The following is a 27,728-nucleotide window of genomic DNA, read 5'->3' as shown; positions in this document are numbered from 1 at the left end:
TAAGTGCTGGGGTAGACACAGGGGAATCAGGTTGTCCCACGTGGGGCTCACAGTCTTAATCCTCATTTTACAGATGAGGGAACTGAGGCACAGAGAAGTGAAGTGACTTGCCCACAGTCACACAGCTGCCAAGGGGCAGAGCCGGGGTTCGAACCCATGACCTCTAACTCCAAAGCCCGTGCTCTTTCCAGTGAGCCACGCACCCCGCTACACCCATCCCAGGCCGGGGCTTATTTATCCTCAGCCAATCGTGCCCGCCATTTGGGGCGGGCAGGGGTTAGCAGGGCCCAGACGGAGCACCGTCCTCGTCCCTCCTCAACCCCGAGTCCGCGTAGCTCTTGGGGCAAGTGGACCCTGGAACCTAATAATAATAATTATAATAATGAAGGTATTTGTTAAGCTGAGCACTGTTCTAAGCGCTGGGGTAGATATAGGGTAATCAGGTTGTCCCATGTGGGGCTCACGGTCTTCATCCCCACTTTTACAGATGAGGTAACTGAGGCCCAGAAAAGTGACTCGCCCAAGGTCACGGAGCAGACCAGTGGCGGAGCTGGGATTAGAACCCATGTCCTCTGACTCCCAAGCCCATGCTCTTATAATAGTAAAAATAATGACAATTGGGGTATTTAAGTGCTTACTATGTGCCAGGCACTGTACTAAGTGCTGAGGTGGAATAGAAACAGCATGGCTCAGTGGAAAGAGCCCGGGCTTGGGAGCCAGAGGTCATGGGTTTGAATCCCGGCTCTGCCACCTGTCAGCTGTGTGGCTGTGGGCAAGTCACTTAACTTCTCTGTGCCTCAGTGACCTCATCTGTAAAATGGGGATTAAGACTGTGAGCCTCACGTGGGACAACCTGATTACCCTGTATCTCCCCCAGCGCTTAGAACAGTGCTCTGCACATAGTAAGCGCTTAACAAATACCAACATTCTTATTACTATTAGAAGCAAATCGGGTAGGACGCAGTCGCTGTCCCACGTGGGGCTCACAGTCTCATTCCCCATTTCCCAAGTGAGGTAACCGAGGCGGAGAGAAGTGAAGTGACTTGCTCAAGGCCACGCAGCAGACAGTTGGCAGAGCTGGGATCAGAACCCACGATCATCTGACTCGCCGGCCCGTACTCTACCCGCTACACCATGCCGCTTCTGTGTCCATCGCAGCGTGGACCGCAGCGGCGGCGGTGCTGATTTCAGGGGGAGTCAGATGACAGGCCTGACCGTGGGTCCGTGGGGCCGGCTTGATTCCTACAGCCGGGAAGCGGATGGGCCTGGGAGTCAGAAGACCTGGGTTCTAATCCCAGTTCTGCCAATTGCTTGCTCTGAGACCCTGGGAAAGTCACTTAACTTCTCCGGGCCTCAGTTCCCTCATCTTTTAAATGGGGATCCAGTACCTGTTCTCCCTCCGCCTGAGACCTGACCTGGGTAGGACAGGGACTGTTTTCGACCTGATTATCTTAATACCGTCCTTGACCCACGGCCAAGTCACTTCACTCCTCGGTGCCTCAGTTACCTCATCTGTGAAATGGGGATTAAGACTGTGACCCCCTCGTGGGACATGGACTGCGTCCAAGTCGACTAGCTTGTATCTACCCCACTGTTCTAAGCCTGGCACATAGTAAAGGTTTAACAAATTCCATTTTAAAAAAGGAAGTGCGTAATAAATACTACATAATCAGTGGTATTTATTGAGCTCTTGCTGTGTGCTGAGCGCTGTACTAAGGGCTCCGGAGAGTAGAATATCACAGAGTTAGTAGACTCCCCTGCCCACAGTGAGCTTACCGTCTAGAGGGGGAGACAGGCGTTAGTATAAATAAATAAATTAGGGACAAGGACATAAGTGCTGTGGGGCTGAGGGAGGGGTGAATAAAGGGTGGAAATTCAAATGCGAGGGTGACGCAGAAGGGAGTGGAAGATTTCCAGTATTCCGTCCCACGTCCCAAACTGGGATTCGGCTAATACATATTATCACTGTGATTATCGTTGTTATCATCAGATGTCCCGCATGTACACCATCCCGCTCTACGAGGATCTGTGCACCGGCACCCTTAAATCCTTCGCTCTGGAAGTTTTCTACCAGACCCAAGGCCGGCTACACCCCAACCTGCGCAAAACCATCCAGCAGATCCTGTCCCAAGGCCTGGCCCCCAGTCCGGCCGCCACGGACCCGACCGGCCTCTCGGTCGCTCCGGATGCGCCGGCCCTGCTGCTGGAGGACAAGCCCCCCGAGGCCACCAACGGGGCCATCTCTCTCAGGGACGTCAACGTGTCCGCCTAGTGGTCCCGACGGGAGAGGGGCCGCGGGCCACGCCCCGGCCCCCACGGCCGGGAGTCTCTCTCCCCGTCTCTCCGGCTTTCTCGGAAAGCCCAAGCACACAGCAGATGCGCCTTGCCGTGTCCGACGGAGGGCGCGCCCAGTGCCTTCTCCGGCTGGGAGCCGGACCGGGGGCGGGCGGGAGGTCTTACCCCGCCTGGCCGGGAGTCGCCCCCGTCGCTGCCCGGAACGCCCCGGGCCGGGAGCCGGAGGCCGGCGGTTGGCGGGGGTCGGGAGTTGGGTGGTCCGGCCTCGCCCCCTGAGAGTCTGACGGAGAGGTCCGGCGGACAGGACCGGGTAACCACGGACCCGAGGGGCGGGCCTTCCCGCGAGGGCTCGTGGGTGAGCATCTCTCTGCCCGTGAAGAGCATCCCCCTCCTCCCCCTTGCCCTGGGGTTGTCCTCTCTGGCAGGCGGAGCCAGACCGGGCCCCGTCTACCCCATCTTGCCGGTCACTTGCCCTGCTGGGGCTTGCCGGTGACGGAGCCTCTCGCCTTCTGAGGGTGGGCTTGCGGGTCTAGAGGCAACCGCCGGTGCACACGCTCTCCCCCGCTACCACTGCCCGACCCCTCCCCGACCCCGCGGACCATCACACTGTGCCTTAAGTCTGCCCGGGAAGGCCGGAGAAACGCCCCTTTCCGCCGACGGCCCCACCGCGGCCCCCTCCTTACGCTCTCTCTCCCCGCCCTCGCCCCGGGATCCTCCGCCAGGTGTCCGTCGAGGCCGGCCGGCCCCCAGAGGCCTCTGGTGCGGGTGCCGGCAGTGAGGGGCAGCCCCGGGGGAACCAGCAGGCGGGGGGACCCGTGGACCCCAAGACGACGCCCGCTCCCTTCGGCTGAGCGGCCGCCTCTCCGGCACCCCGCGTGCGGCGTGCAAGCCATGAGGCGGGCCCGGGAAGAGAAGGGGTGAAGCACAGAGTCCCTCGGGGAGAGGCGGCGCCGGGCAGCCTGACCGGCCCCATCCGCCCCCCGCGTTTCCACGCCCCAGGTCCCGTCCCGGGACGGGGAGTCCAGCCGAGGGCCCGGGGGCCGTAACTGGAAACGCTAGCCTCTGTGTGTGTGTGTGTGTGTGTGTGTGTGTGTATTTGTGTGTGTGAGTGTGTCTGTGCGTCTGCACCTTGTGCGGTTAGCCTCGGCCCCGGGCCAGACCGGGATAAAGCAATAGCCAACTCAGGCCCCACTCCCAACCCCACTGTACTGTTGCCAATTGTGCCATTTGTCCCCATCCTGGGTGGACCTTGGCCCCATCCCTTTCTTGGGAGGGTCAACCCGCACCGGGAAGGAGGCGGCTTCCCAGCCCCAACCCATCTCCCGCTCGGATGAAACGGATCTCCGGAGCCGGAGCCCCCCGCTCCCCTGCCGGCGGACCTCGCCCGGCTCGGAGCGGCGGCAACCACTAACTGCCACCCGCGGCGGGAGCGCCAGCCTTCCACCTCGGGGCTCCTCGGACGGGGAGGGCGGGAGGGGAGGGCGGCCCACCGCCGGGGGGACTTTTTAAGAAGATGACATTGAGGCCTTACGTCAACAATATCTGTCCGATTAAACTCCGCTTTGTGACAAGGCGCCCTCTCCTGCCCCTTGCGCTCCAGATGCCGAAGGGGGAACCTCGTCCGTCGTCGGCAGCGACTCCCCGACGCGCGTGCTGCGCCCAACAAGCCGCGTGTGTCCGTGCCGCCCCTCCGGGCGGACCGGAGAGAGAACCGAAGGAGAGCTTGCTAAATGGGGGGAGCAGGAAATGCGCAATGAGGAGGGGGAGGAGGCAGCCTAGGATCTTTACGCCTGCTGTAAAGAAGAAGGACCCAGTCGAGGTGAGGCTCCTCATCCCGTATGGGGCCTTATCCTCATGCCGCAGGCTGGGGCTCCCCGAAGAGCTTCAGGGCAGTGGTGTCGCCTGAAGCACACTAAAACTAAAACTTAATCCCCAATACCAAATGGGGATTAAGACTGTGAGCCCCAGGTGGGACTTGGACTGTGTCCAAATTGATTAGCTTTTATCTACCCCGGGGATGGCACATAGTAAGCGCTGAACAGATATCAAAAATACAAGCCGGAACAGCCACCAGATTGCCGGCTGGGCGTTCGCTTGGGCTCCGAGGGTTCCTTAAAGAGAGCAAAATAATTCAGGTATTTAATCAATGCTCGCTGCCTTAGCGCGCTGGGGTTAGCATATTGGACACAGCCCGCCGCGGCCTTACTCCCCCCGCCCTCGCCCCGCATGGAGTTTGCAAACTAGCTTATCTCTTTAAAGGTTGAGGAAACTGAGGCACAGCTGAAGGTCACACAGAAGGGGAGCAGCGGGGCCGGGACTAGGTGTTTCCTTGGCTTTCTTCCTGCTCCTGCTGCGGTGGGTTCATTCATTCAGTCGTATTTATTGGGTACTTACTGTGTCCAGAGCATTGTACTAAGCGGTTGGGAGGGTACGGCGCAACGGTAAACAGACACAATCCCTGCCCACAGCGAGCTGACGGTGCAGTGGGTTCTGCACTTTACCGTCGAGGAGAAAAACCCCAAAAGAAACCGATGCACGTTTTAGCCTGCAGCCACGGGGGCCTTTAAAACCAGCAGACCACGCCACGTGGTAAATTATTTGAAGACGTTTGGGGTTTAATCTGTGAAAATTGTGGACTGGGTCCTCGGTCAGTGTCCGGGAATCCGGGCCAGGCCGAGCTCCTCGAGTGAAAGCCGCCGACGGGGTGAGAACATGGAGAGATTGGAGCTTGTCCTGCCAACACTCAGCACTTCCGTCAGCGGGTCAGCCGGCCAAGATTCCTGCCGCCCTGCGGAGGCGGGGAGACTCTGGAACCCCCGGCCCTTTCCGAGGGAGCTGCTGTCGTGAGAGACAAGGGAGAGAGCAGACTGGACCGGCCAGTTAGGGGTGGGAGGGAGCAAGAGGGAAAGAAGGATACTGACCAGCTAGTAGCAGCTGTTCCTTCTCCTCTTCCCCTCCGCCTTCTGCTCCTCCATCTCCCCAGCAATGGCAGTATCTTTAGGGTGGGTGAACCCAGCTGTCCCCCAGAACCATTCAGATCCTTCCCCATTTTGAATAGGAGCTTGTCTCTGCCCCAAGTTCAAGCTTATTTGAATTATAGCGCACACAGGTGGAGAATGGACCTAGGTCCTGCCATCCTAATAGTCGTCATAAATGTGCTGTTTGTTAAGAATTTACTATCTGCCAAGCATTAGACTAAGCGTGGGGTAGGTATGAGTTAATCAGGTCAGACCCAGGTCCTGTCCCATATGGGGGACATAGAGTGTGAGCGAGGATGGGTTTTTAATCATTTTACAGATGAGAAACTGAGAAGTCGAGTGACTTGCCTGAGGTCACAGAGCAGGCAAGTGGCAGAGCCAGGATTGGAAGCTAAGGGCTCTTGTCTCCGGGACCCTGTTCTTCCCTCTAGACTGTGCTGCTCCTGCAGTGAAAATGGAGGGAGGGCAGACCTCGGCCAGTTAGAATCGAATAAAGTTCAGCTTCCACTTGACTTCTCAATTAAATTGGGCCCCTTTCTTCCTGCCCCCTTTTTATTTGTATGCTGTGGAAAGAGCAGATCAGCGTCCACTTGAGCACATTGAGGCCTCCCAAATAATTGTGGTATTTTTCAGGCACTTACTATGTGCCAAATGCAGGTAGCTACAATACCAGCAGACAGAGTCTCTCTCCCGCACAGGGTTCGTGGTCTAAAGGGAAGGCTGCTTTAAATTTTTAATCCCTGCTTTACAGATGAAGAAACGGGTCCTGACAGCAGGCAGGTGGTGGAGTTGGGAAGCGGCGTGGCATAGTAGCCGGAGCACGGGCCTGGGAGCCAGAAGGTCAAGGGTTCTAATTCCAGCTCTACCACTTATGAGCTGTGTGACCTTGGGCAAATCTGTAACTTCTCTGTGACTCAGTTCATCTGTAAAATGAATTTGCTGGTATCCACTGCAGCACTTAGAACAGTGCCTGACACACAGTAAGTGCTAAACGAATACCAGAGGGAAGACCACGGGCTTGGGAGTCAGAGGACCTGGTCGCTAATCCTGGCGCCACTGCTCCTCTGCTGGGTGACCTTGGGCAAGCCACTTCATTTCTCTGCCCCTCGGTTATCTCATCTGTAAAATGGGGATTAGGGCTGAGCCCCACGTGAGACAACATGATTACCTTATAATAATAATGATGATGATGGTATTAAGCGCTTCCTATGTGCGAAGCTTGTATCTACCTCAGCACTTAGAACAGTGCTTGTCACATAGTAAGCGCTTAACAAATGCCGTAGTTATTATTAGAACCAGGTCTCCTGTCTTCTAGTCCTCAGCCCTTTCCACTGCACCTCACGACTTCTCTGAAAGAACAGGGCTTAAAGGATTCATTGTGTTGGGAATTAGGCTCCTGAGAAGGGAGGGAAGGTGGAAGTTGTAAACCTATTAAAAAAATCCAAAGATTCTTGATAAGTTTCTACCAACTCTTGTTATGTTATCCTCTCCTATTAGTAGAGTGTTCAGCACACAGTAAGCACTCCATAAATACCAATGATCGATTGACTTTGGATATTGGAGAGGCAGTGACGTATCTTAGGCGTACAGAATAGCCCTCCACCTGAATTAAAACACGAACACAGGAAGAGAGGGAAAACACCTTCCCAGAGGCCTTCCAAAAATCGCCCCATAAGCTTCAGCAACTTTCCCTCCAGGACCCACTAACAATCAACTAGCCTTTAGAGAAGCAGCATGGCACAATGGATAGAGCACGGGCGTTGGAGTCCAAAGGTCATGGGTTCTAATCCCAGCTCTGCCACTTGTCTGCTGGGTGACCTTGGGCAAGTCACTTCTTTGTGCCTCAGGTACCTCATCTGTAAAACGGGTATCGAAGCTGGGAGCCCCACGTGGGACGGAGACTCTGTCCAACCCAACTCACTCATATCCGCCCCCGCTTTAAATACAGTGCCCGGCTCATAATAAAAGCTTAATAAATACCATACTTATTATTTAACAAGTCCACACTACAGACCCCGAGTCACATCTGCTGTAGAATATGGTAAAATCAGGTCCTCCAGTGACCATAAAATCTCTAAAGAGAGGTTTTCTTTCCTGATCGCCCACTCACTTCGGGACATGCTCTCCCCTGAGGATTTTCTGCATAGGCCAGGAAAAATCCTCACAAGAAAAGCTTTGTTCAGAATGGCCTTGTGGGTTGTGCTATGGCTTGCTTGAAAACTTTGCCCTAGAAAATCCCAGAGAAGTTAGCTCACAAGAATTAATCTCAGTGGTGGGGAACTAGAGGGAAAGAAAGAAAGCTAGTGGTATCCCATCCTTGCATCTCTTTTTCCATCTCTATCAATCAACTGATCAATAATACTTATTGAGCACCTCTTCTGTCTGTGCCAAGGACGCGCCACGCTCTCGGGAAAGAACGATAGAATGAGCAGACCCCCTCCATCTGCAACTCTGGCCCTATCCCTTTGCGCCTTGTCAAAATACTTTCCCCCTCCCTTCTTCCCACCCTGACTGCCATCTTCAGCCATTCACTTTTTTATGATATTTGTTAAGCGCTTACTATGTCCTAGACACTGGAATAAGCTCTGAGGTAGATAGAAGTAAATCGGGTTTGACATAGCCCCTGTCCCACTTGGGGCTCACAGTTTTATTTCCCATTTTACAGATGAGGTAACTGAGACACAGAGAAGTGAAGTGACTTTCCCAAGGTCACACAGCAGACAAGTGGCAGAGTGGGGGTTAGAAGCCAGGTCCTTCTGACGCCCAGGCTCATGCACTAGGCCAAGCTGCTTTCCAGTGGCTTCTTTAGTGCTTTCAAACATGCTCACATATCTGTCCTATCCCCCCTTAAAAAACCCTCCCTTGACCTCACAGCTCCCTCCAGTGATTGCCCCATTTCCCTTTTACCATACTCCAAACTCCCTAGCGAGGTGTCTATACGTGCTGCCTCCTCCTTTATCCCCTCATTATGGTTTCTGTCCCCTTCACTCCACAGAACCTGCCCTCTCTAAGGTCCCCTTTGGCCTTCTCGCCTAATCCAACAGCCTCTTGTCTTATGCCGCTGAGTGTCTTATGCCGTTTCCGACCCATAGCGACGCCAAGGACGCATCTCTCCCAGAACGCCCCGCTCTCCATCTGCCATCGTTCCGGGAGTGGATCCATAGAGTTTTCTTGGTAAAAATCCAGAATTGGTTTACCACTGCCGCCTTCTGCGCAGTAAACTCGAGTCTCCGTCCTTGACTCTCTCCCGTGCCGTTGCTGCTCAGCAAGGGTGAGTTTTGACTCGTAGTAGATTGGCTGCCACTCGCTAGCCACTGGTCAGGCTAGGAATGGAATGGGTAGGCTTCTGCTTGAGTCTCCTTCCCATAGCCGAGACTGGTAGAGTACTGGAAACTCTCCAGGTGCCACCCTAAGAGGGGTCCAACTTCTCCGCTGCCTTTGACACTGTGGACCACCCCTTTCTCCTGGAAACATTATCCAACTTTGGCTTCACTGGCACTGTCTCCCCAGGGTCTCCTGTTATCTCTCTGGCCAATCCTCAGGCTCAGAGCCTCAGAGATGCCTCCTCTATCTCTCACCTTCCAGATGTGGAAGTTCTTCAGGGCTCAGTTCTGGATTCCCTTTTAATTCTCCATTTATACCCACTCCCTTGGAGAACTCAATCATTCCCACGGCTTCAATTTCCATCCCTATGCAGTTGATTCCCAAATCTACATCTCCAGCCCTGACCTTTCTCCTTCTCTGCAGTCTTGCATTTCCTCCTGTCTTGAGGACATCTCTGCTTGGATGTTCCACTGACACCTCAAATTTAACATGTCCAAAACAGAACTTCCTACCCAAACCCTGTCCTCTCCCTGAGTTTCCCATCAAGGTCGAAAGCACCGCTAACCTCCCTGTCTTACAAGTCTGTAATTTTGGCATTAACCTCTCATTAAACCCACATATTCAGTCTGTCACCAAGTTCTGTCAGTTCTGCCTTCACAACATCATTAAAATCTGCCCTTTCCTCTCTATCCAAAGTACCACCTCACTGAGTCAAATATTTACCATATTCCACCTTGACTAGTGTGTCAGTGTCCTTGCTGACCACCTGCCCGTTTCCTGTCTCTCCCCACTCCAGTTCTCTCTCCCCACTCCGGGTCATTCATTCAATCGTATTTATTGAGCGCTTACTGTGTGCAGAGCACTGTACTGAGTGCTTGGGAGAGTACAATACAACAATAAACTGTGATTTTCTCTGCCCACAACACGCTCACTGTCTGGAGGGGGGAGATAGACATCAATACAAATAAATAAAATTACGGATACGTACATAAGTGCTGTACAGGTGGAAGGGGGGAAGGATAAAGGGAGCAAGTCAGGGTGACGCAGAAGGGAGTGGGAGATGAAGAAAAGTGGGGCTTAGTTTGGGAAGGCCTCTTGGAGGTGATGTGCCTTCAATAAGAGAAGGTTAGCAGTGGAGGAGCAAAGTGTGCGGGCTGGGTTTTATAAGGAGAAAGGAATTGAGGTAGGAGGGGGCAAAATGATGGAGTGCTTAAAAGCTAGTGGTGAAGAGTTTTTGTTGGATGCGGCGGTGGCAAAATGATGGAGTGCTTAAAAGCTAGTGGTGAAGAGTTTTTGTTTGATGCGGCGGTGGATAGGCAACCACTGGAGTTTTTTCTGAGGAGCAGGGTGACGTGTCTTGAACATTTTTGTAAAAGAATGATCTAAGCAGGAGAGTGAGGTATGGACTGGAGTGGGGAGAGACAGGAGACTGGGCGGTCAGAAAGGAGGCTGATGCAGTCATCCAGGTGGGATAGGATGAGTGACTGTATTAGCCTGGTAGCAGTTGGATGGAGAGGAAAGGGTGGATTTTAGTGATGGGTTGAATACGTCGGTGGGTTGAATGAGAGAAAGGAGTCAAGATTAATGCCAAGGTTGCAGGCATTAAAGTCGGGGAGGACAGGGTTTGGATGGGAAGATAAGGAGCTCTGTTTTAGACATGTAAAGTTTGAAGTGACAGGAGGACATCCAAGTAGAGATGTCTTGAAGGCAGGAGGAGATGTGAGGCTGCATAGAGGGAGGGAGACCAGGGCTGGAGATGTAGATTTGGATATCGTCTGTATACAGGTGGTATTTGAAGCCATAGGAGCGAATGAGTTCTCCAGGGAAGTGGGTGTAGATGGAGAATAGAAGGGGACCCAGAACTGAACCTTGAGGGGCCCCCACAGTTAGGGGGTGGGAGGCAGAGGAGGAAACCACAAAGGAGGCTGAGAATGAATGACCAGAGAGATGAGGAGAGCCAGGAGAGGACAGAGTCAGTGAAGCCAAGGTTGGATAAAGTTTCCCGGAGAAGGGGGTGGTCCACAGTGGCGAAGGCAGCTGAAAGGTCGAGGAGGATTAGAATGGAGTAGAGGCCATTGGATTTGGCAAGAAAGAAATCACTGGTGACCTTTGAGAGGGCGGTTTCTATGGAGTGAAGGGGACAGAAGCTAGATCGGAGGGGGTCATGGAGAGAATTGGAGGAGAGGAATTTGAGACAGCAGGTGCAGATAACCTGCTCAGGGAGTTTAGAGAGGAATGGTAGGAGGGAGATGGGGCAATAACTGGAGGGACCCCAGAACCCAGCCCCTTCTGACTCTCAGATCTCTGCTCTATCCATTAGCCCAGGCTGCTTCTCTAGAGTTGAATCAATCAGTGTCAAGTGTTACTTAGTATGCCAGTCAATCAATTGTTTTTATTGAGCGCTTACTGTGTGCAGAGCACTGTACTAGGCACTTGGGAGAGTACAAGATAACAATATAACAGATGCATCCCCTGCCCACACTGAGCTTATAGGCGCTTACTGAATGCTGACCACTGAACAAAGGTTTGCCTGACTAACCTCTCCTTCCTCCAACCTCTCCTCCCTTCTGCATCATCTACATACTTGGGTCTGGATCCTCACCCCAGCCCCACCCCTAGCACTTAGATATGTAGCTTTCTACTCTGTCGCCTTCCTTCTCCATAATTTACTTTAATGACTGTCTCCCCCTGTAAGCTTATTATGGGCAGGGATTGTGTCTATCAACTCTTTTGTACTGTACTCCCCCAAGTGCTTAAAACAGTGCTCTGAACACAGTAAATGCTCAATAAATACTGTTGTTTGACTGATTATTAATAATAATAATAATAATGTTGGTATTGAAGTCCTTACTAAGTGCAGCGCTCTGCACTGTTCTAAGCGCTGGGGTAGATACAGTGTAATCAGGTTGTCCCACGTGAGGCTCACAGATGAGGTAACTGAGGCACAGAGAAGTGAAGTGACTTGCCCACAGTCACACAGCTGACAAGTGGCAGCGCCGGGATTCGAACCCATGACCTCTGACTCCCAAACCCGTGTTCTTTCCACTGAGCCACGTTGCTTCCCTAATTCAGAAGTGCTAGAGGGAAACAACTTGGGTAGAGTGGAAGGCGAGTCAGTGGGTTAGTCCTGGAGGCTGAGGGGCAAGAAAATTGGGGAGAAATGCCTACACAGTCAATCAATAATAATTTGGTATTTGTTAAGCGCTTACTATGTGCCAAGCACCGTTCTAAGCGCCGGGTAGATACAATGTAATCAGGTTGTCCCACGTGGGGCTCACAGTTTTAATCCCCATTTTCCAGATGAGGTAAGTGAGACACAGAGAAGTTAAGTGACTTGTCCAAAGTCACACAGCTGATAAGTGGCAGAGCTGGGATTAGAACCCACGACCTCTGACTCCCAAGCCCGGGCTCTTTCCACTGAGCCACGCTGCTTCTCTGATGGAGAAGCAGCATACTATTTCTGGCTCTGCCATCTGTCTGCTGTGTGACCTTTGGCAAATCGCTTCACTTCTCTCGGCCTCAGTTCCCTCATCTGGAAAAATGAGGACTAAGACTCTGAGCCCATGTGGGACAGGGACTGTGTCCAACCTTTCCTTGGTACTTTCCAAGTGCTTAGCACAATGGTCTGCACACAGTAAGCGCTCAATAAATACAATAGAATGAATGATTGAAACTGTCTAGCTTGTATCTACCCCTGGGTGCAGAGCACTGTACTGAGTGCTTTGGAGAATAAAATACAAAAGCGTTGGTGGACATGTTTCCTGCCCACAAGGCACTAACAGTTTAGAGGGGAGTTGGCATTAGAGCTGTGCTGGCTCAGTTGCTTTACTATGAGAAGTCAAGGGTTTCCCAAAGGAAACTGGAAGTCCTGCAACATCTCATTCATAGCGCCATCCAGGCTGACCCAAAAGAGCAGAGTTCCAATTACGGGCTCACAGTCTAACCGGGGGAGGCAGACAGCAAAGCAAAACAGAACAAGACAAAAACAAGACAACTTCGTCAAGATAAATAGAATTAAGGAGATATACACCTTATTAACAAACTAAATAGGGTAATAAATCATATATACAAACGAGCACAGTGCTGAGGGAGGGGAACGGGGGAGAGCAGAGGGTGGGGGGGCAGAGGGAAAGGGGGGGCTCAGTCTGGGAAGGCCTCCTGGAGGAGGTGAGCTCTCAGTAGGGCTTTGAAGAGGGGAAGAGAGTTAGTTTGGCGGAGGTGAGGAGGGAGGGAGTTCCCGGACAGCGGGAGGACGTGGCCCAGGGGTCGACGGCGGGACAGGCGCGAACGGGGGACCGTGAGGAGGTGAACGACAGACGGAGTTTGCGGGTTGGGCAGTAGAAAGAGAGAAGGGAGGTGAGGTAGGAGGGGACAAGGTGATGGAGAGCTTTGAAGCCAAGAGTGAGGAGTTTTTGTTTCGTGTGAAGGTCGATAGGCAACCACTGGAGGGTTTTGAGGAGGGGAGTGACATGCCCAGAGCATTTCTGCAGGAAGATGATCCGGGCAGCAGAATGAAGACTAGACTGGAGCGGGGAGAGAAGGGAGGAAGGGAGATCATTCTTTCATTCAATAGTATTTATTTATTCATTCATTCATTCAATAGTATTTATTGAGCGCATACTATGTGCAGAGCACTGTACTAAGCGCTTGGAATGTACAATTCGGCCACAGATAGAGACAATCCCTGCCCAGTGACGGGCTCCCAGATCAGAGAGGAGGCAGACATAATAATCCAGTTGGGTTATTATGTGACCTTGTACCAGCACGATAGCAGTTTGGATGGAGAGGAAAGGGCGGATCTTGGCGATATTGTGAAGCTCTTGAGAACGTGAAATATAACAGAGTTGGTAGACAAGTTCCCTGCCCACAATGAGCTTTCAGTCTAGAGAGGAAGAAAGACATTAATATAAATAAAATTCCGCATATGTACATAAGTGCTGTGGGGCTGGGAGGGGGGAAGGATAAAGACGGCAAGTCAGGGTGACGCAGAAGGGAGTGGGAGAAGAGGAAAAGAGGTCCTTCTGACTTCCAGGCCCATGTTCGATACGCTGCTTCTCTAACCTAGGTGCAAACCCTGGCTCCGCCATCTGCCTGCAGTTTGTCCCGGGGCAAGTCGCTTAATTTCTCCAGTCCTCAGTTTCTTCACCTATAAAATGGGGATTCGATAGCTGTTCGTTCGCCGTCCGATCTGCTTCTCTCGTATCTACTCCAGGGCTTGGCACAGAGTACGAGCCCTTAACAAAGGCCATAATTATGCAGTGAGTAACAGCCGCAGCAGGGCCGGGCCCCGACCCGGGTCCCTCCAGCGGGGTCTTCCTTCGTAGAGAGAGCAGCCGGGAGATGGTGCTCCTCCTCACTGCCCCGGCGTCCGAGTCTGGGAGGGGAAGGCAAGTCTGGAAGATACCCTCAGAGCTCCGAGATCCGGCGGGGACTCAACAGGGCCTTTCTCCAAAAACAAAACTCAAGAAGCCGGAGGCTGGGCCACGCAGGCTGCCTAAATAATAATAATAATAATAATAATGTTGGTATTTGTTAAGCGCTTCCTATGTGCCGAGCACTGTTCTAAGCGCTGGGGTAGACACAGGGGAATCAGGTTGTCCCACGTGGGGCTCCCAGTCTTCATCCCCATTTTACAGATGAGGTCACTGAGGCACCGAGAAGTGAAGTGACTTGCCCAAAGTCACACAGCTGACAAGTGGCTGAGCCGGAATTCGAACCCATGACCTCTGACTCCAAAGCCCATGCTCTTTCCACTGAGCCCCGCCAGAGAGGACATCCTAATTCAATTCAATCCAATCATATCTATTGAGAGCTTACTGTGTGTAGCGCAGTGTATTAAGCGTTTGGGAGAGTACAGCATAAAAATATTCATTCATTCACTTATTCAATAGTATTTATTGAGCGCTTACTATGTGCAGAGCACTGTACTAAGCGCTTGGAATGGACAAATCGGTAACAGAGACAGTCCCTGCCCTTTGACTGGCTTACAGTCTAATCGGGGGAGACGGACAGACAAATATATAGTCATTCATTCATTCAATCGTATTTATTGAGCACTTATTGTGTGCAGAGCACTGGACTAAGCACTTAGTACAGTCACATTCCCTGATCCTGCCGTCTCTGAAGCCCAGCGAGGAGGCGGCAGGAGCATCGGCCGCAGCAGCGTCGTTGTCGTGGGGGTCGGGCGGAAGTGGGCGACCGCACCCCAATATGCAACCCTCCTGTTGGCAAGGACCTAGGAGCCAGAAGGACCTGGGTTCTAATCCCAGCTCCCCTCCTTGTCTGCTGTGGGGCCTTGGGCAAGTCACCTCACTTCTCCGCACCTCAGTTACCTCTTCGGGAAAATAAGGATTGAGACTGTGAGGGACATGGACTGTGTCCAACCTGATCGGTTTGTATCTACCCCAGCGCTTAGTACAGTGCCCGGCACCTAGTGAGCACTTAACAAATACCATAAAAAAAATGGAGCGCTTGGGAGAGTACAATATAAAACAGTTGGTAGACCCGTTCCCTGCCCGCAATGAGCTTATACTTTCCCTTCTGGAGAAAATGTTTTCTCCCCACCTTCAAAGCCTTATTGGAGACACATCCATCTCCTGCAAGAGGCCTTCCCTGACTGAGCCCCACTTTCCCTCATCTCCCACTCCCTTCTGCGCCGCTCTTCAATGCTCCCTTTATTCATTCCCCGTCCCAGCCCCGCACAGATGTGCAGATTTATAATTTATTTATTTATATAATTGTCAGTCTCCTCCTCCAGACTGTATAGAGAAGCAGCATGGCTCAGTGGAAAGAGCACGGGCTTTGGAGTCAGAGGTCATGAGTTCGAATCCCAGTTCTGCCACTTTTCAGCTGTGTGACTGGGGGCAAGTCACTTCACTTCCCTGGGCCTCAGTTACCCCATCTGTAAAATGGGGATGAGGACTGTGAGCCCCATGAGGGACAGCCTGATCACCTTGTATCCCCCCAGCGCTTAGAACAGTGCTCTGCACATAGTAAGCGCTTAACAAATACTAACATTATTATTATTATTCATTCAATCTTATTTATTGAGCACTTACTGTGTGCAGAGCACTGTATTAAGCACTTGGGAGAATACACTACAACAATAGATGGACACACAGCGTGCCTCAGTGGAAAGAGCCTGGGCTTGGGAGTCAGAGGTCATGAGTTCGAATCCCAGCTCTGCCACTTGTCAGCTGTGTGACTGTGGGCAAGTCCCTTCATTTCCCTGGGCCTCAGTTCCCTCATCTGGAAAACGGGGATGAAGACTGTGAGCTCCACGTGGGACCACCTGATTCTCCTGTATCTCCCCCAGCGCTTAGAACAGTGCTCTGCACATAGTAAGCGCTTAACAAATACCAACTTTATTATTATTAACAAATACCAACATCATTATTATTATTATTAACAAATACCAACATTATTATTATTATTCTCTAACCCCCCAGCGATTAGAACGGTGCTTTGCACATAGTAAGCGCTTAACAAATACCACGATTATTAGTAAGGGCTCAATAAATACATTCGAATGAATGAATGAGTGAATGAATGAATGAATGAAGTGGGCACAACTGGGGGCCAGCAGAGCATGTCGGGAGCGACCATGGCATTCTGGGAGCAACCGTCTTGCCAGCCCGTTCTCCCCAGGGCGGACGGGGGGGGGGGAGGAGGGACGCCATTGGTCGAGCCGGGTCACGTGTCCCGTTTGGGAGGCTCTGATAGGCTGAGCCCGCGGAGGGCAGAGGATGCGGGGGTTGCCAGGGTGACGAGGCGGCGGCGGCGACCTCGGGGCCTGGTGATGGAGGATGGTGCAGCGCCCGCCCGCCCGCCCTGGGGATGGACCGATGGACGGACCGATGGACGGGCGGGCGGGCGGAGCGGAGGCTGAGCTCCAGCCACACCTGAGGCGCCATTTCGGCGGGGAATAGAAGGGAGGAAGGTAAGTTGAGCTGGAGGGCATGCTTGCCTAGGGGCGTTATGGAGGGATGATAATGTTGGTATTTGTTAAGCGCTTCCTATGTGCCGAGCACTGTTCTAAGCGCTGCGGGGAGGGACAGGGTCATCAGGTGGCCCCACGGGAGGCTCACAGGCTGAATCCCCATTTTACAGATGAGGAAACTGAGGCACAGAGAATAATATTAATAGTGTTGGTATTTGTTAAGCGCTTACTCTGTGCCGAGCACTGTTCTAAGCGCTGGGGGGAGAGACAGGGTCATCAGGTGGTCCCACGGGAGGCTCACAGGCTTCATCCCCATTTTACAGATGAGGAAACTGAGGCGCAGAGAATAATAATAATGTTGGTGTTTGTTAAGCGCTTACTGGGTGCAGAGCATTGTTCTAAGCGCTGGGGGAGAGACAGGGTCATCAGGTGGTCCCACGTGAGGCTCACAGTCTGAATCCCCATTTTACAGATGAGGAAACTGAGGCACAGAGAATAATAATAATGTTGGTATTTGTTAAGCGCTTACTATGTGCCGAGCACTGTTCTAAGCGCTGGGGTAGACACAGGGGAATCAGGTTATTCCACGGGGGGCTCCCAGGCTTCATCCCCATTTTACAGATGAGGGAACTGAGGCCCAGAGAAGTGAAGGGACTTGCCCACAGTCACACAGCTGGCAAGTGGCAGAGCAGGGATTCGAACCCATGACCTCTGACTCCCAAGCCCGGGCTCTTGCCGCTGCGCCACGCTGCTTCCCATCGCTACATCAATCAAGCAGATGGTGGCAAGAGCACAGGCTTGGGAGTCAGAGGTTGTGGGTTCTAATCCCGGCTCCTTCGGGTGACTCTGGGCAAGTCACTTCTCTGGGCCTCAGTGACCTCATCTGGAAAATGGGGATGAAGACTGGGAGCCCCACGTGGGACACCCTGATGACCTTGGATCTCCCCCAGTGCTTGGAACAGTGGTCTGCACATAGTAGGCGCTTAACAAATGCCTTCATCATTGTTATTCTCTGTGCCTCAGTGACCTCATCTGGAAAATGGGGATGAAGACTGGCAGCCCCACGTGGGACAACCTGATGACCCTGTATCTTTTCCCCCCCATTTCCCTCTGCTCCTCCCCCTCTCCCTTCCCATCCCCTCAGCACTATACTCGTCCACTCAACTGTATGTATTTTCATTACCCTATTTATTTTGTTAATGAAATGTACATCGCCTCGATTCTATTTAGTTGCCATTGTTTTTACGAGATGTTCTTCCCCTCGACTCTATTTATCGCCATCGTTCTCGTCTGTCCGTCTCCCCCGATTAGACCGTAAGCCCGTCAAACGGCAGGGACCGTCTCTATCTGTTGCCGACTTGTTCATTCCAAGCGCTTAGTCCAGTGCTCTGCACATAGTAAGCGCTCAATAAATACTATTGAATGAATGAATGAATGAACTGTATCTCCCCCACTGTTTGGAACAGTGCTTGGCACATAGCACTTAAATGCCATCAGCATTATTCTTCTCTGTGCCTCAGTGACCTCATCTGGAAAATGGGGATGAAGACGGTGAGCCCCACCTGGGACAACCTTATTACCTGGTATCTACCCCAAGGCTTAGAACAGTGCTTGGCACATAGTAAGTGCTTATAAAATGCCATCATCATTATTATTATTATTCTCTGTGCCTCAGTCACCTTATCTGGAAAGTGGGGGTGAAGACGGGGAGCCCTCGTGGGACAAGCTCATTACCTGGCATCTACCCCGGGGCTTAGAAGAGTGTTTGGCACATAGTAAGCGCTTAACAAATACCAACATTCTTCTTCTTCTTCTCTGTACCTCAGTTACCTCATCTGGAAAATGGGGATGAAGACTGGGACCCCCCCAGGTGAGACAACCTCACTTCCTTGTATCTACCCCAGCGCTTAGAACAGTGCTTGGCACATAGTAAGCGCTTAACAAATACCAACATTATTATTATTCTCTGTGCCTCAGTTACTTCATCTGGAAAATAGAGATTAATAACAATAATAATAATGTTGGTATTTGTTAAGCGCTAACTATGTACCAAGCACTGCTTCAAGTGCTGGGGTAGGTACAGTTTAATCAGGTTGTCCCATGTGAGGCTCACAGTTTTAATCCCCATTTGACAGATGAAGTAATTGAGGCCCAGAGAAGTTAAGCGACTTGCGCCAGGTCAAAGAGCAGACATGTGGCGGAGCCGGGATTAGAACCCATGACCTCTGACTCCTAAGCCCGTGCTCTTTCCACTGAGCCACACTGTGAGCCCCATATGGGACCACCTGATTACCCTGTATCTCCCCCAGCACTTAGAACAGTGCTTGGCACATAGTAAGCACTTAAATACCGTCATCATCATCAATCGATGGTATTGCTTGAGCGCTTGCTGGGTGCAGAGAGCACTGTACTAAGCGCTCGGGAGAAGACAGTGCAACAGATGGGAAGAGAAGGAAGGGAGGTAGGTTCAATTCGCGGTCATGCTTTCCAAGGGACCTTATAAATAGACCTGATCAGTCAATCAAATCAATCAATTTGATTTATTGAGCGCTTGCTATGTGCAGGGAGCGCTGTACTAAGCGCTTGGGAGAGAACAGTGCAACGGAGTAGGTAGACGCGTTCGCTGCCCACAACGAGTTTGCAGTCTACTTCATCATCTTTGTCCTTCCTCGGACGCTACCTGTTCGCCGCCTCTTTGTTGCCTCATGCTGTGCCTTTTTTTCTTGGTATAAGTTAAGTACTTATTAAATGACAGGCACTATACTGAGTGCTAGGGTAGATACAAGACAATCAGGCTGGACACAGTCCCTGGCCCACCTAGGGTTTACAGCCTTAATCCCGTCTCCCCCGATTAGACTGTGCGCCCGTCAAAGGGCAGGGACTGTCTCTATCCGTTACTGATTTGTCCATTCCAAGCGTTTAGTACAGTGCTCTGCACATAGTAAGTGCTCAATAAATACTATTGAATGAATAATAATAATAATGATATTTGTTACGCGCTTACTATGTGCCAAGCACTCTTCTAAGCCCGGGGGTGGGAGGGGAGCTCCATGGGCCTCCCAGTCTTCATCCCCATTTTACAGAAGAGGTAACTGAGGCACAGAACAGTTAAGTGCCTGCCCAAAGTCACACAGCTGACAGGTGGAGGAGCCGGAGTTAGAACCCATGACCTTTGACTCCCAAGCCCGGGGTTTTTCTACTGAGCCACGCTGCTTCCCTGATAACTGAGGCATAGAGAAGTTCAGGGTTTTTTTTTTTTTGATGCGATGTGTTTAAGCTTAATAAATAGGCACTTACTATATTGCTACACACTGTTCAACGCAATGGGGTAGATGCCAGGTAAACTGTGCCCTACCCGATTACGTCCCCACATGGGGCTCATCGTCTTAAGCCCCATTTTACAGGTGAGGTAACTGAGGCACAGAGAAGTCAAACCACTTGCCCAAGGCCACGCACAGCGAACAAATGGTGGAGCTGGGATTAGAACCCAGGTCCTTGGATTTCCAGGCCTGTGCTCTCTCCACTAGGCCGTACTGCTTCCCTTCCTTTCTTACTACTTCGGCTCTTCTCCCCGCCACTTTTTATCCAAGCAAGCCTTCTCGTATCTTCCCGTAAGTAGGGAGAGTCCTCGGGGAGTATATGGCACTGGGATAAAATCAGCAGGGTTTTAATTTAGACTGTGAGCCCGTCACTGGGCAGGGATGGTCTCTCTCTGTTGCCGAATTGTCCATTCCCAGCGCTTAGTACAGTGCTCTGCACATGGTAAGCGCGCAATAAATACTTTTGAATGAATGTCTTTTAATAGGATTTCAGTCAGGTGGCCGGCTGGCTGTAGTTCTGGGCTAAAACTCCACTTTCCTGAGGGAAGGAACATTGATTCATCCTTTTGAGCATGTAGGTCGCGCGATACGAGATGGTGTGATTAGCTGGATCCATTCCTTCAGTCGTATTTATTGAGCGCTTATGGTGTGCAGAGCACTGTACTGAGCGCTTGGAATGGACAATTCAGCAGCAGATAGAGACAGTCCCTGCCCAACCATGGGCTCACAGCCTAAAAGGGGGAGACAGACAGCAAGACAAAACAAAACAAGTAGAGAGGCATCAGTACCATCAAGATAGATAAATAGAATTATAGATATATACATATCATTAATAAGAAAGTAATAATATATACAAATATGCACTTAAAACTCACCTCCTCCAAGAGGCGTTCCCAGACTGAGCTCCTCTTCTCCCTCTACTCCCTCTGCCATCCCCCCTTTACCTCTCCGCAGCTTAACCCTCTTTTTCCCCTTCTCCCTCTGCTCCTCCACCTCCCCCTTCCCATCCCCACAGCACCGTACTCGTCCGCTCAACTGTATATATTTTCGTTACCCTATTTATTTTGTTAATGAATTGTACATCGCCTCGATTCTATTCAGTTGCCATCGGTTTTTACGAGATGTTCTTCCCCTTGACTGTATTTGTCGCCATCGTTCTCGTCTGTCCGTCTCCCCCGATTAGACCGTAAGCCCGTCAAACGGCAGGGACCGTCTCTATCCGTTGCCGACTTGTTCATCCCAAGCGCTTAGTACAGTGCTCTGCACATAGTAAGCGCTCAATAAATACTATTGAATGAATGAATGAAAGTGCTGTGGGGAGGGGAAGGGGGAAGCGCAGAGGGCGGGAGCAGGGGGAATGAGGAGAGGAGAAGCAGAGGGAGAATGGGGGGGAGCTCAGTCTGGGAAGGCCTCCTGGAGGAGGTGAGCTTTAAGTAGGGTTTTGAAGAGGGGAAGGAGGTGAGGAGGGAGGGCGTTCCGGGACCGCGGGAAGACGTGGCCCAGGGGTCGACGGCGGGAAAGGCGAGACCGAGGGACGGTGAGGAGGTGGGCGGCGGAGGAGCGGAGCGTGCGGGGTGGGCGGGAGAAAGAGAGAAGGGAGGTGAGGTAGGAAGGGGCAAGGGGATGGAGAGCCTTGAAGCCCAGAGTGAGAAGTTTTTGTTTCGTGTGGAGGTTGATAAGCAACCACTGGAGGTTTTGCTTATTTTGTTAATGAATTGTACATCGCCTCGATTCTATTTAGTTGCCATTGTTTTTACGAGATGTTCTTCCCCTCGACTCTATTTATTGCCATTATTCTCGTCCGTCCGTCTCCCCCGATTAGACCGTGAGCCCGTCAAATGGCAGGGACCGTCTCTATCTGTTGCCGACTTGTTCATTCCAAGCGCTTAGTACAGTGCTCTGCACATAGTAAGCGCTCAATAAGTACTATTGAATGAATGAATGAATAGTTCTGGGCTAAAACTCCCAAGTTCCTGAGGGAAGGAGCATCGATTCATCCTTTTGAGCATGTATGTTGTGTGATATGAGATGGTGTGTTTAGCTGGATCTGACTGGGGGTATACAGGGTCCAGAATCCAAGCTTTGAGCCTTTTTTTATTTTATTAATGATATTTGTTAACCACCGTAGCTCGCCATGAGTGAGCTCAGTTAGTCATGGTGCAGTGTCAGTATACATTGGCTCCCTGGGCTGAAAATGGTTGAATGATAATAACAGTAATAATAATAATAGTATTTAAGCACTAACTATATGCCAGGCATTGTACTAAGTTCTGGGGTAGATGATAATAATAATAATGGTATTAAGCACATGCTATGTGCCAGACACTGAACTAAGTTCTAAGGTAGATAATGTATTTGTTAACAGTGCCAAACACTGTTCTGAGTGCTGGGGTAGACACAAGATAATAGGTTTGGACTCAGTCCCTGCCCCATGTGGGGCTCACAGTTTTAATCCCCATTTTACAGATGAGGGAACTGAGGCACAGAGAAGTTAAGTGACTTGCCCCAAGTCACACTGCGGACAAGTAGCGGGGCCAGGACTAGAACCAGGTCCTTCTGACTCAAGTTAATCAGGTTGAACACAATCCATGTCCCACATGGGGCTCACAGTCTGAATCCCCATTTTACAGATCAGATAACCGAGGCTCAAAAGAGTGAAGCTACTCGCCCAAAGTCGCAGAGCCGGGATTAGAGCCCAGGTCCCTCTGCCTCCCAGGACCATGCTCTATTCACTAAGCCGCGGTTCGGAAAATCCTGGAGAATGCGGAGGGACTTCCCTCCACTTTTAAGTTTGTTGCCTTATCCCTAAACGTTCCCAGAGGTTGAAAGTCGGTCCACGGTATTTAACGAGGTCCTAATCTTGTTTCTCCCGCAGACTGGATGAAGACAGGGCGGTTCAAGGGTGGAATAAGGACTCACCGAAATGCTAAAAATGCCAACCGACGGGAGAGAGCCCTTCACCGAGAGACAGTTCTTTAAAGACGCTACATTTCCAGCCTGCGATTCCTCCATCTTTTTTAACTTTTCCACTCCGCTGGCGCAATTCAGAGGAGACATCTCCTGGCTGCGGCCTCAGGTGATTTTAGGAAACGGTGACAGCCCTTCCCTGTGACACGGGGTGGGGAGGCTCACAGCTGGTCATTTTAGCTGCCCACTTTTCCAACCCCGGGATTAGAGGACTTGCCCTCCCCTCCCCGACCCAACAGGACTGCCAATTTGATAGGGGCCGAACGCCCAAGTTTCTTTCATAAATGCCAGAGTTTCTAAGAATACCCAGTATTAGTTACGGTAAGCGCTGGGATAGTCCGTTTGGGGTGAGCTCCTAAAATCTGCACAGACCGATGAAATCCTAAAAACCGTTGCCTTGACTTAGGGGCTGGTGCTGGTCAGGTGGGAGAACGGGGGGACATTTGGGGTTTGATCACAAAGGGGGAGCAGGAAAGAATGAATTCATCAATCGATTGTATTTGCTTACTGTGTGCACAGCACACTAAGCGCTTGGGAGAGAACAATATAATAGAATTAGCAGACACGTCCCCTTCCTACAGCGGGAGCGAAGCCGGGGTGAAGGGTGCTGTTTTTTTCCCCATTGCCTATGCTATCATCAGTCTTTAAGAGCACCGGCTGGGGAGTCAGAGATCATGGGTTCAAATCCTGGCTCCGCCGCTTGTCAGCTGTGTGACTTTGGGCAAGACACTTCACTTCTCTGGGCCTCAGTTACCTCATCTGAAAAATGGGGAGTAAGACTGTGAGCCCCACGTGGGACAACCTGATCACCTTGTATCCTCCACTGCTTAGAACAGTGCTCTGCGCATCTTAAGCGCTTATCAAATGCCAACATTATTATTATTTTTACTGAATGTCTGTGAGCACTGAGTTACAAGCTGAGTGTAAAGGGAGCACGGGACAGAGAAAGTGTGGGGTTGGCCTGAGTGAGCCTTCGGGGTATCTTCCTCCACTGGGATTTTATAGAGAATGGTCTGCTATTTATTCAATCAGTCGTATTTATTGAGCACTTCCTGTGTGCAGAGCACTGTACTAAGCACCTGAGAAGTACAATTCAGCAACAAATAGAGACACTTCCTGCCCACAAAGGGCTCACAGTCTAGAAGACGCGCAAACTGCATACATTGGCAGTCTGGGCTGAAAAAACTTAGATGATGATGATAATGGTATTTATTCAGCCCTTATTATGTGCCAGGCACTGTACTAAGCGCTGGGGAGGATACAAGCAAATCCGGTTGGACACAGGCCCTGCCCCATGTGGGGCTCACAGTCTCCATCCCCATTTTACAGATGAGGTAACCGAAGCCCAGAGAAGTGAAGTGACTTGCCCCAGGTCACCCAGCAGGCGGAGCCGGGATTAGAACCCATGACATTCTGACTCCCAGGAGCGGGCTCTATCCACTACGCCGTGCTGCTTCTCTAGGATAGGAAGTGGGCTCTGAAGGAGAGAGGAGAAGACTGTGGTAGACTTGCTATTTGGTAGATTTCTCAGGTCCAGGAGGGGGAAGAGACTCATCGGACCTCTGTGCTGCCGACCCGATGCTGTTGGATTGGATTGCAGCCGGAACCTAACAGGGTGAAGAGGGGTAAAATGGGGATTACTCTTCTGCCTTTTCTGCCCCTGATTATTTGCCATCCTTTAGTGCCTGAGGAGGCAGATTTGGACAATCCCTCAGCCTCTCTGCACCCCGCTTCCCTTCGAAACATTGGCTGGGACTCAATTTGTTTATTGTGGTATTTGTTAAGCGCTTACTATGTGGCAGGCACCGTACAGAGCGCTGGGGTAGATACGAGCTAATCAGGTTGGGCACAATCCATGCCCCACGTGGGGCTCACGGTCTTCACCTCCCATTTTCGGGGGAGGTAACTGAGTCCCAGAGAAACGAAGCGACTTGCCCAAGGTCACCCCCTCAGACAAGTGGCCAGCTGGGCACAGGCTTCTTGGACGATGTCACCCGGAAATCCCCTGCACGTGCTTGAAGCCGTTCCTCCCCGATCCTCCGGGTCCTCTTGGGGGTCCAGATGGGAGCCAAGCTGACCTGCTTTCTCTATTCTGTATTTTTGAAGTCCTGTTTGGGCTGGGCCAGGCTGCGAACGATTCATCCCCTGCAAGGCTTGCCCCTTCTCATTCCTGTTTTCTATGGGAAACTGTCCTGGTGTCCAGATCTCTGCATGACTATTCAGATCCAAGAATGAGGCGGTCAGGGAGGTAAAAATCAGTCACCCAGTGTTTCATGTCTATTCTGGGTAGTCTCCTCCAGGGCCCGTAGCCATTCGTTCATTCATTCAGTCGATTTTATTGAGCACTTACTACGTGCAGAGCACTGTACTAAGTACTTGGAAAGTACAATTCAGCAACAGAGATAATCCCTGCCCATAGTGGGCTCACAGTGTAAAAGGGGGGAGACAGTCATCAAAACAAGTAAACAGGCATCAATATAAATAAATAGAATTATATGTATATATATATGTGTGTGTATACATATATAATATATATATATATATATATTCAAGCTTGCTTCATTCCAAACAAGTCCATAGGAAATATTCTTTCATTCATTTGTATTTTTTGAGCACTTACTGCATGCAAAGCACTGTACTAAGCACTTGGGAGAGTACAATATAACAATAAGCAGACACATCCCTTGCCCACAATGAGCTCACAGTCTAGAGGGGGAAGACAAACATTAATAGAAACAAATAATTTCACTCATTCCCCTATTGTTGTTAAGAACGGAGGGGGTTGCCCTTTCGACTACACTTATTTTCAGAGTGGTTTTCTGAAGAGCCTTGAACCTTGGAGCGAGGTTGCATTTGGCAGTTGCGGGCTGTCTGCTGGAAATCAATCATACTTATGGAGCATTTACTGGGTGCAGGACCCCGAACTAAGCGTTTGGGAGAGTACACTCTTACCGGAGTTGTTAGACATGATCCCTGCCCACTGTGAGCTTACCAGGCCAGTGGAGCAGGTTCGGCTTTTTAGGGCCCTTGGTGGCTGAGGCGGCTACACCAGCGGAAGTCACTTGCTAACCTTCTTGCTGTGACTCAATCTCATCTGTCCGACCTCTCGCCCACATCCTGCCTCTGGCCTGGAACGCCCTCCCTCCTCATATCTGACAGACAATTACTCTCCCCCCACTTCAAACCCTTATTGAAGGCACATCTCCTCCAAGAAGCCCTGCCAGACTAAGCCATCTTCTCCTCTTCTCCCACTCCCTTCTGTGTCACCCTGACTTGCTCCCTTCATTCATCATTCCTCCCAGTCCCTCCCAGTCCCAGTGCTCTGCACATAGTAAGTGCTCAATAAATATTATTGAATGAATGAATAATGTCACCCCCCCCCCCCCCAATTGTGAGCCTGTTGTGGGCAGGGAATATGTCTTTTTGTTGTTGTGTTGTATTCATTCATTCAATAGTAGGTATTGAGCGCTTATTATGTGCAAAGCACTGAACTAAGCGCTTGGAATGTACAATTGGGCAACAGACAGAGACAATCCCTGCTCAATAACGAGCTCACAGTCTAAATGGGAGAGACAGCAAAGCAAAACAGAACAAAACCAAACAAGACAATATCATCAAGATAAATAGAATCGTGGAGGTATATACCTCATAACAAAATAAATAGGGTAATAAGTAATATATACAAATATGCACAGTGCTGAGGGAAGGGGGAGGAGCAGAAGGTGGAGGGGAGGGGAAGGGGGAGGAGCAGAGGGAAAGGTGGAGAGCTCAGTGTGGGAAGGCCTCTTGGAGGAGGTGAGCTCTCAGTAGGGCTTTGAAGAGGGGAAGAGAATTAGTTTGGCGGAGGTGAGGAGGGAGGGCATTCCAGGACAGCGGGAGGACGTGGCCCAGGAGTTGACGGTGGGATAGGTGAGAACGGGACATGGTGAGGAGGTGGGCGGCGGAGGAGCGGAGCGTGCGGGATGGGCAGTAGAAAGAGAGAAGGGAGGTGAGGTAGGAGGGGGCAAGGGGATGGAGAGCTTTGAAGCCAAAGCACTTAATACAGTGCTTTGCACATAGTAAGTGTGCAGTACATAGATTGCATGAATGAATGAACGTTGAGGTCGGGGACCAGTTCCCAGACCTAGAATCCCATGAAATCAGCACTCTTTTGCACACTGAGGCCCTAGTGAAAAATAAATAAATAAAAGATGGTATTTCTTCAGCACTTACTCTATGTCAAGCGCTGGGGTAGATGCATGCTATCAGGTTGGACACAGTCCCTGACCCTCATGGGGCTCACAGTCTTTGTCCCCATTTTACAGAGTAAGTTGAGGCTCAAGAAGTGAAGTGATCTGCCCAAGCTCCCACAGCAGACAAGTGGAGGAGCCGGGATTAGAACCCAGGTCTTTCTGATTCCCAGGCTCGTGCTTTGTCCACTTGGCCATACTGGTTCTCATAGGGGTGAGCTAAAATAGGCAGTGGGGAGGGGAGGCTATGTGTGGGATAAAAGAGTCTGTGGCTGGGAGGAAGGGGAGCACAATGCTTTCTCCCTGCCCATCCTCTCCCTCCTGCCCGCCCACCTCACCCTGAAAAAAGGTAGTAAGAGCCCTGTCCTCTTGGTGGTATTTAAGTGCTCACTATATGCCAGGCAGTGTACTAAGCACTGGAGTGGACACAAGCAAAACAAGTTGGACACAGTCCCTGTGGGGCTCACAGTCTCAATCCCCATTTTCCAGATGAGGTAACTGAGACCCAGAGAAGTGAAGTGACTTGCCCAGGGTCACACAGCAGACAAGTGGCAGAGCCAGGATTAAAACCCATGACCTTCTGACTCCCAGGCCTTGCTCCGTCCACTACGCCGTGCTGCTCTTGTCTACACTCAACTTGTTCTGCTTCTGGAGTCAACAGCGAAAGAGCCTTCCC

At 51.2% G+C, this 27,728-nt stretch overlaps 2 protein-coding genes across 4 annotated transcripts in view; both read left to right on the top strand.

Annotated features, from left to right (window-relative positions):
• The window catches only part of RNPEPL1 (arginyl aminopeptidase like 1), a 36,785-nt gene extending 32,917 nt beyond the window's left edge, over nucleotides 1–3,868 (top strand). Inside the window, exon 12 of the mRNA XM_029067126.2 lies at nucleotides 1,991–3,868. Coding sequence (XP_028922959.1) covers nucleotides 1,991–2,272 — 282 coding nt within the window. The 3' untranslated portion in view covers nucleotides 2,273–3,868. The remainder of the gene's footprint in view (nucleotides 1–1,990) is intronic.
• Nucleotides 3,869–16,392: 12,524 nt separating this feature from the next.
• CAPN10 (calpain 10) overlaps nucleotides 16,393–27,728 on the top strand; it is a 40,258-nt gene continuing 28,922 nt past the window's right edge. Inside the window, exons 1-2 of one of the 3 annotated variants that reach the window (XM_029070242.2) lie at nucleotides 16,393–16,536; nucleotides 22,732–22,932. In XM_029070242.2, the coding sequence (XP_028926075.1) occupies nucleotides 22,780–22,932 (153 nt within the window). In that variant the 5' untranslated portion in view covers nucleotides 16,393–16,536; nucleotides 22,732–22,779. Of the gene's footprint in view, nucleotides 16,537–18,384; nucleotides 18,407–22,731; nucleotides 22,933–27,728 lie in introns of those variants that run through there. The other 2 variants (XM_029070236.2, XM_029070240.1) reach the window with 2 other exon arrangements.

The sequence above is a fragment of the Ornithorhynchus anatinus genome, chromosome 1 (genome assembly GCF_004115215.2).
Source record: "Ornithorhynchus anatinus isolate Pmale09 chromosome 1, mOrnAna1.pri.v4, whole genome shotgun sequence".
Classification (NCBI taxonomy): Eukaryota; Metazoa; Chordata; class Mammalia; order Monotremata; family Ornithorhynchidae; genus Ornithorhynchus; species Ornithorhynchus anatinus.
Note: the sequence above shows the minus strand (reverse complement) of the source record. Positions and strands in the feature narration are given on the sequence as shown.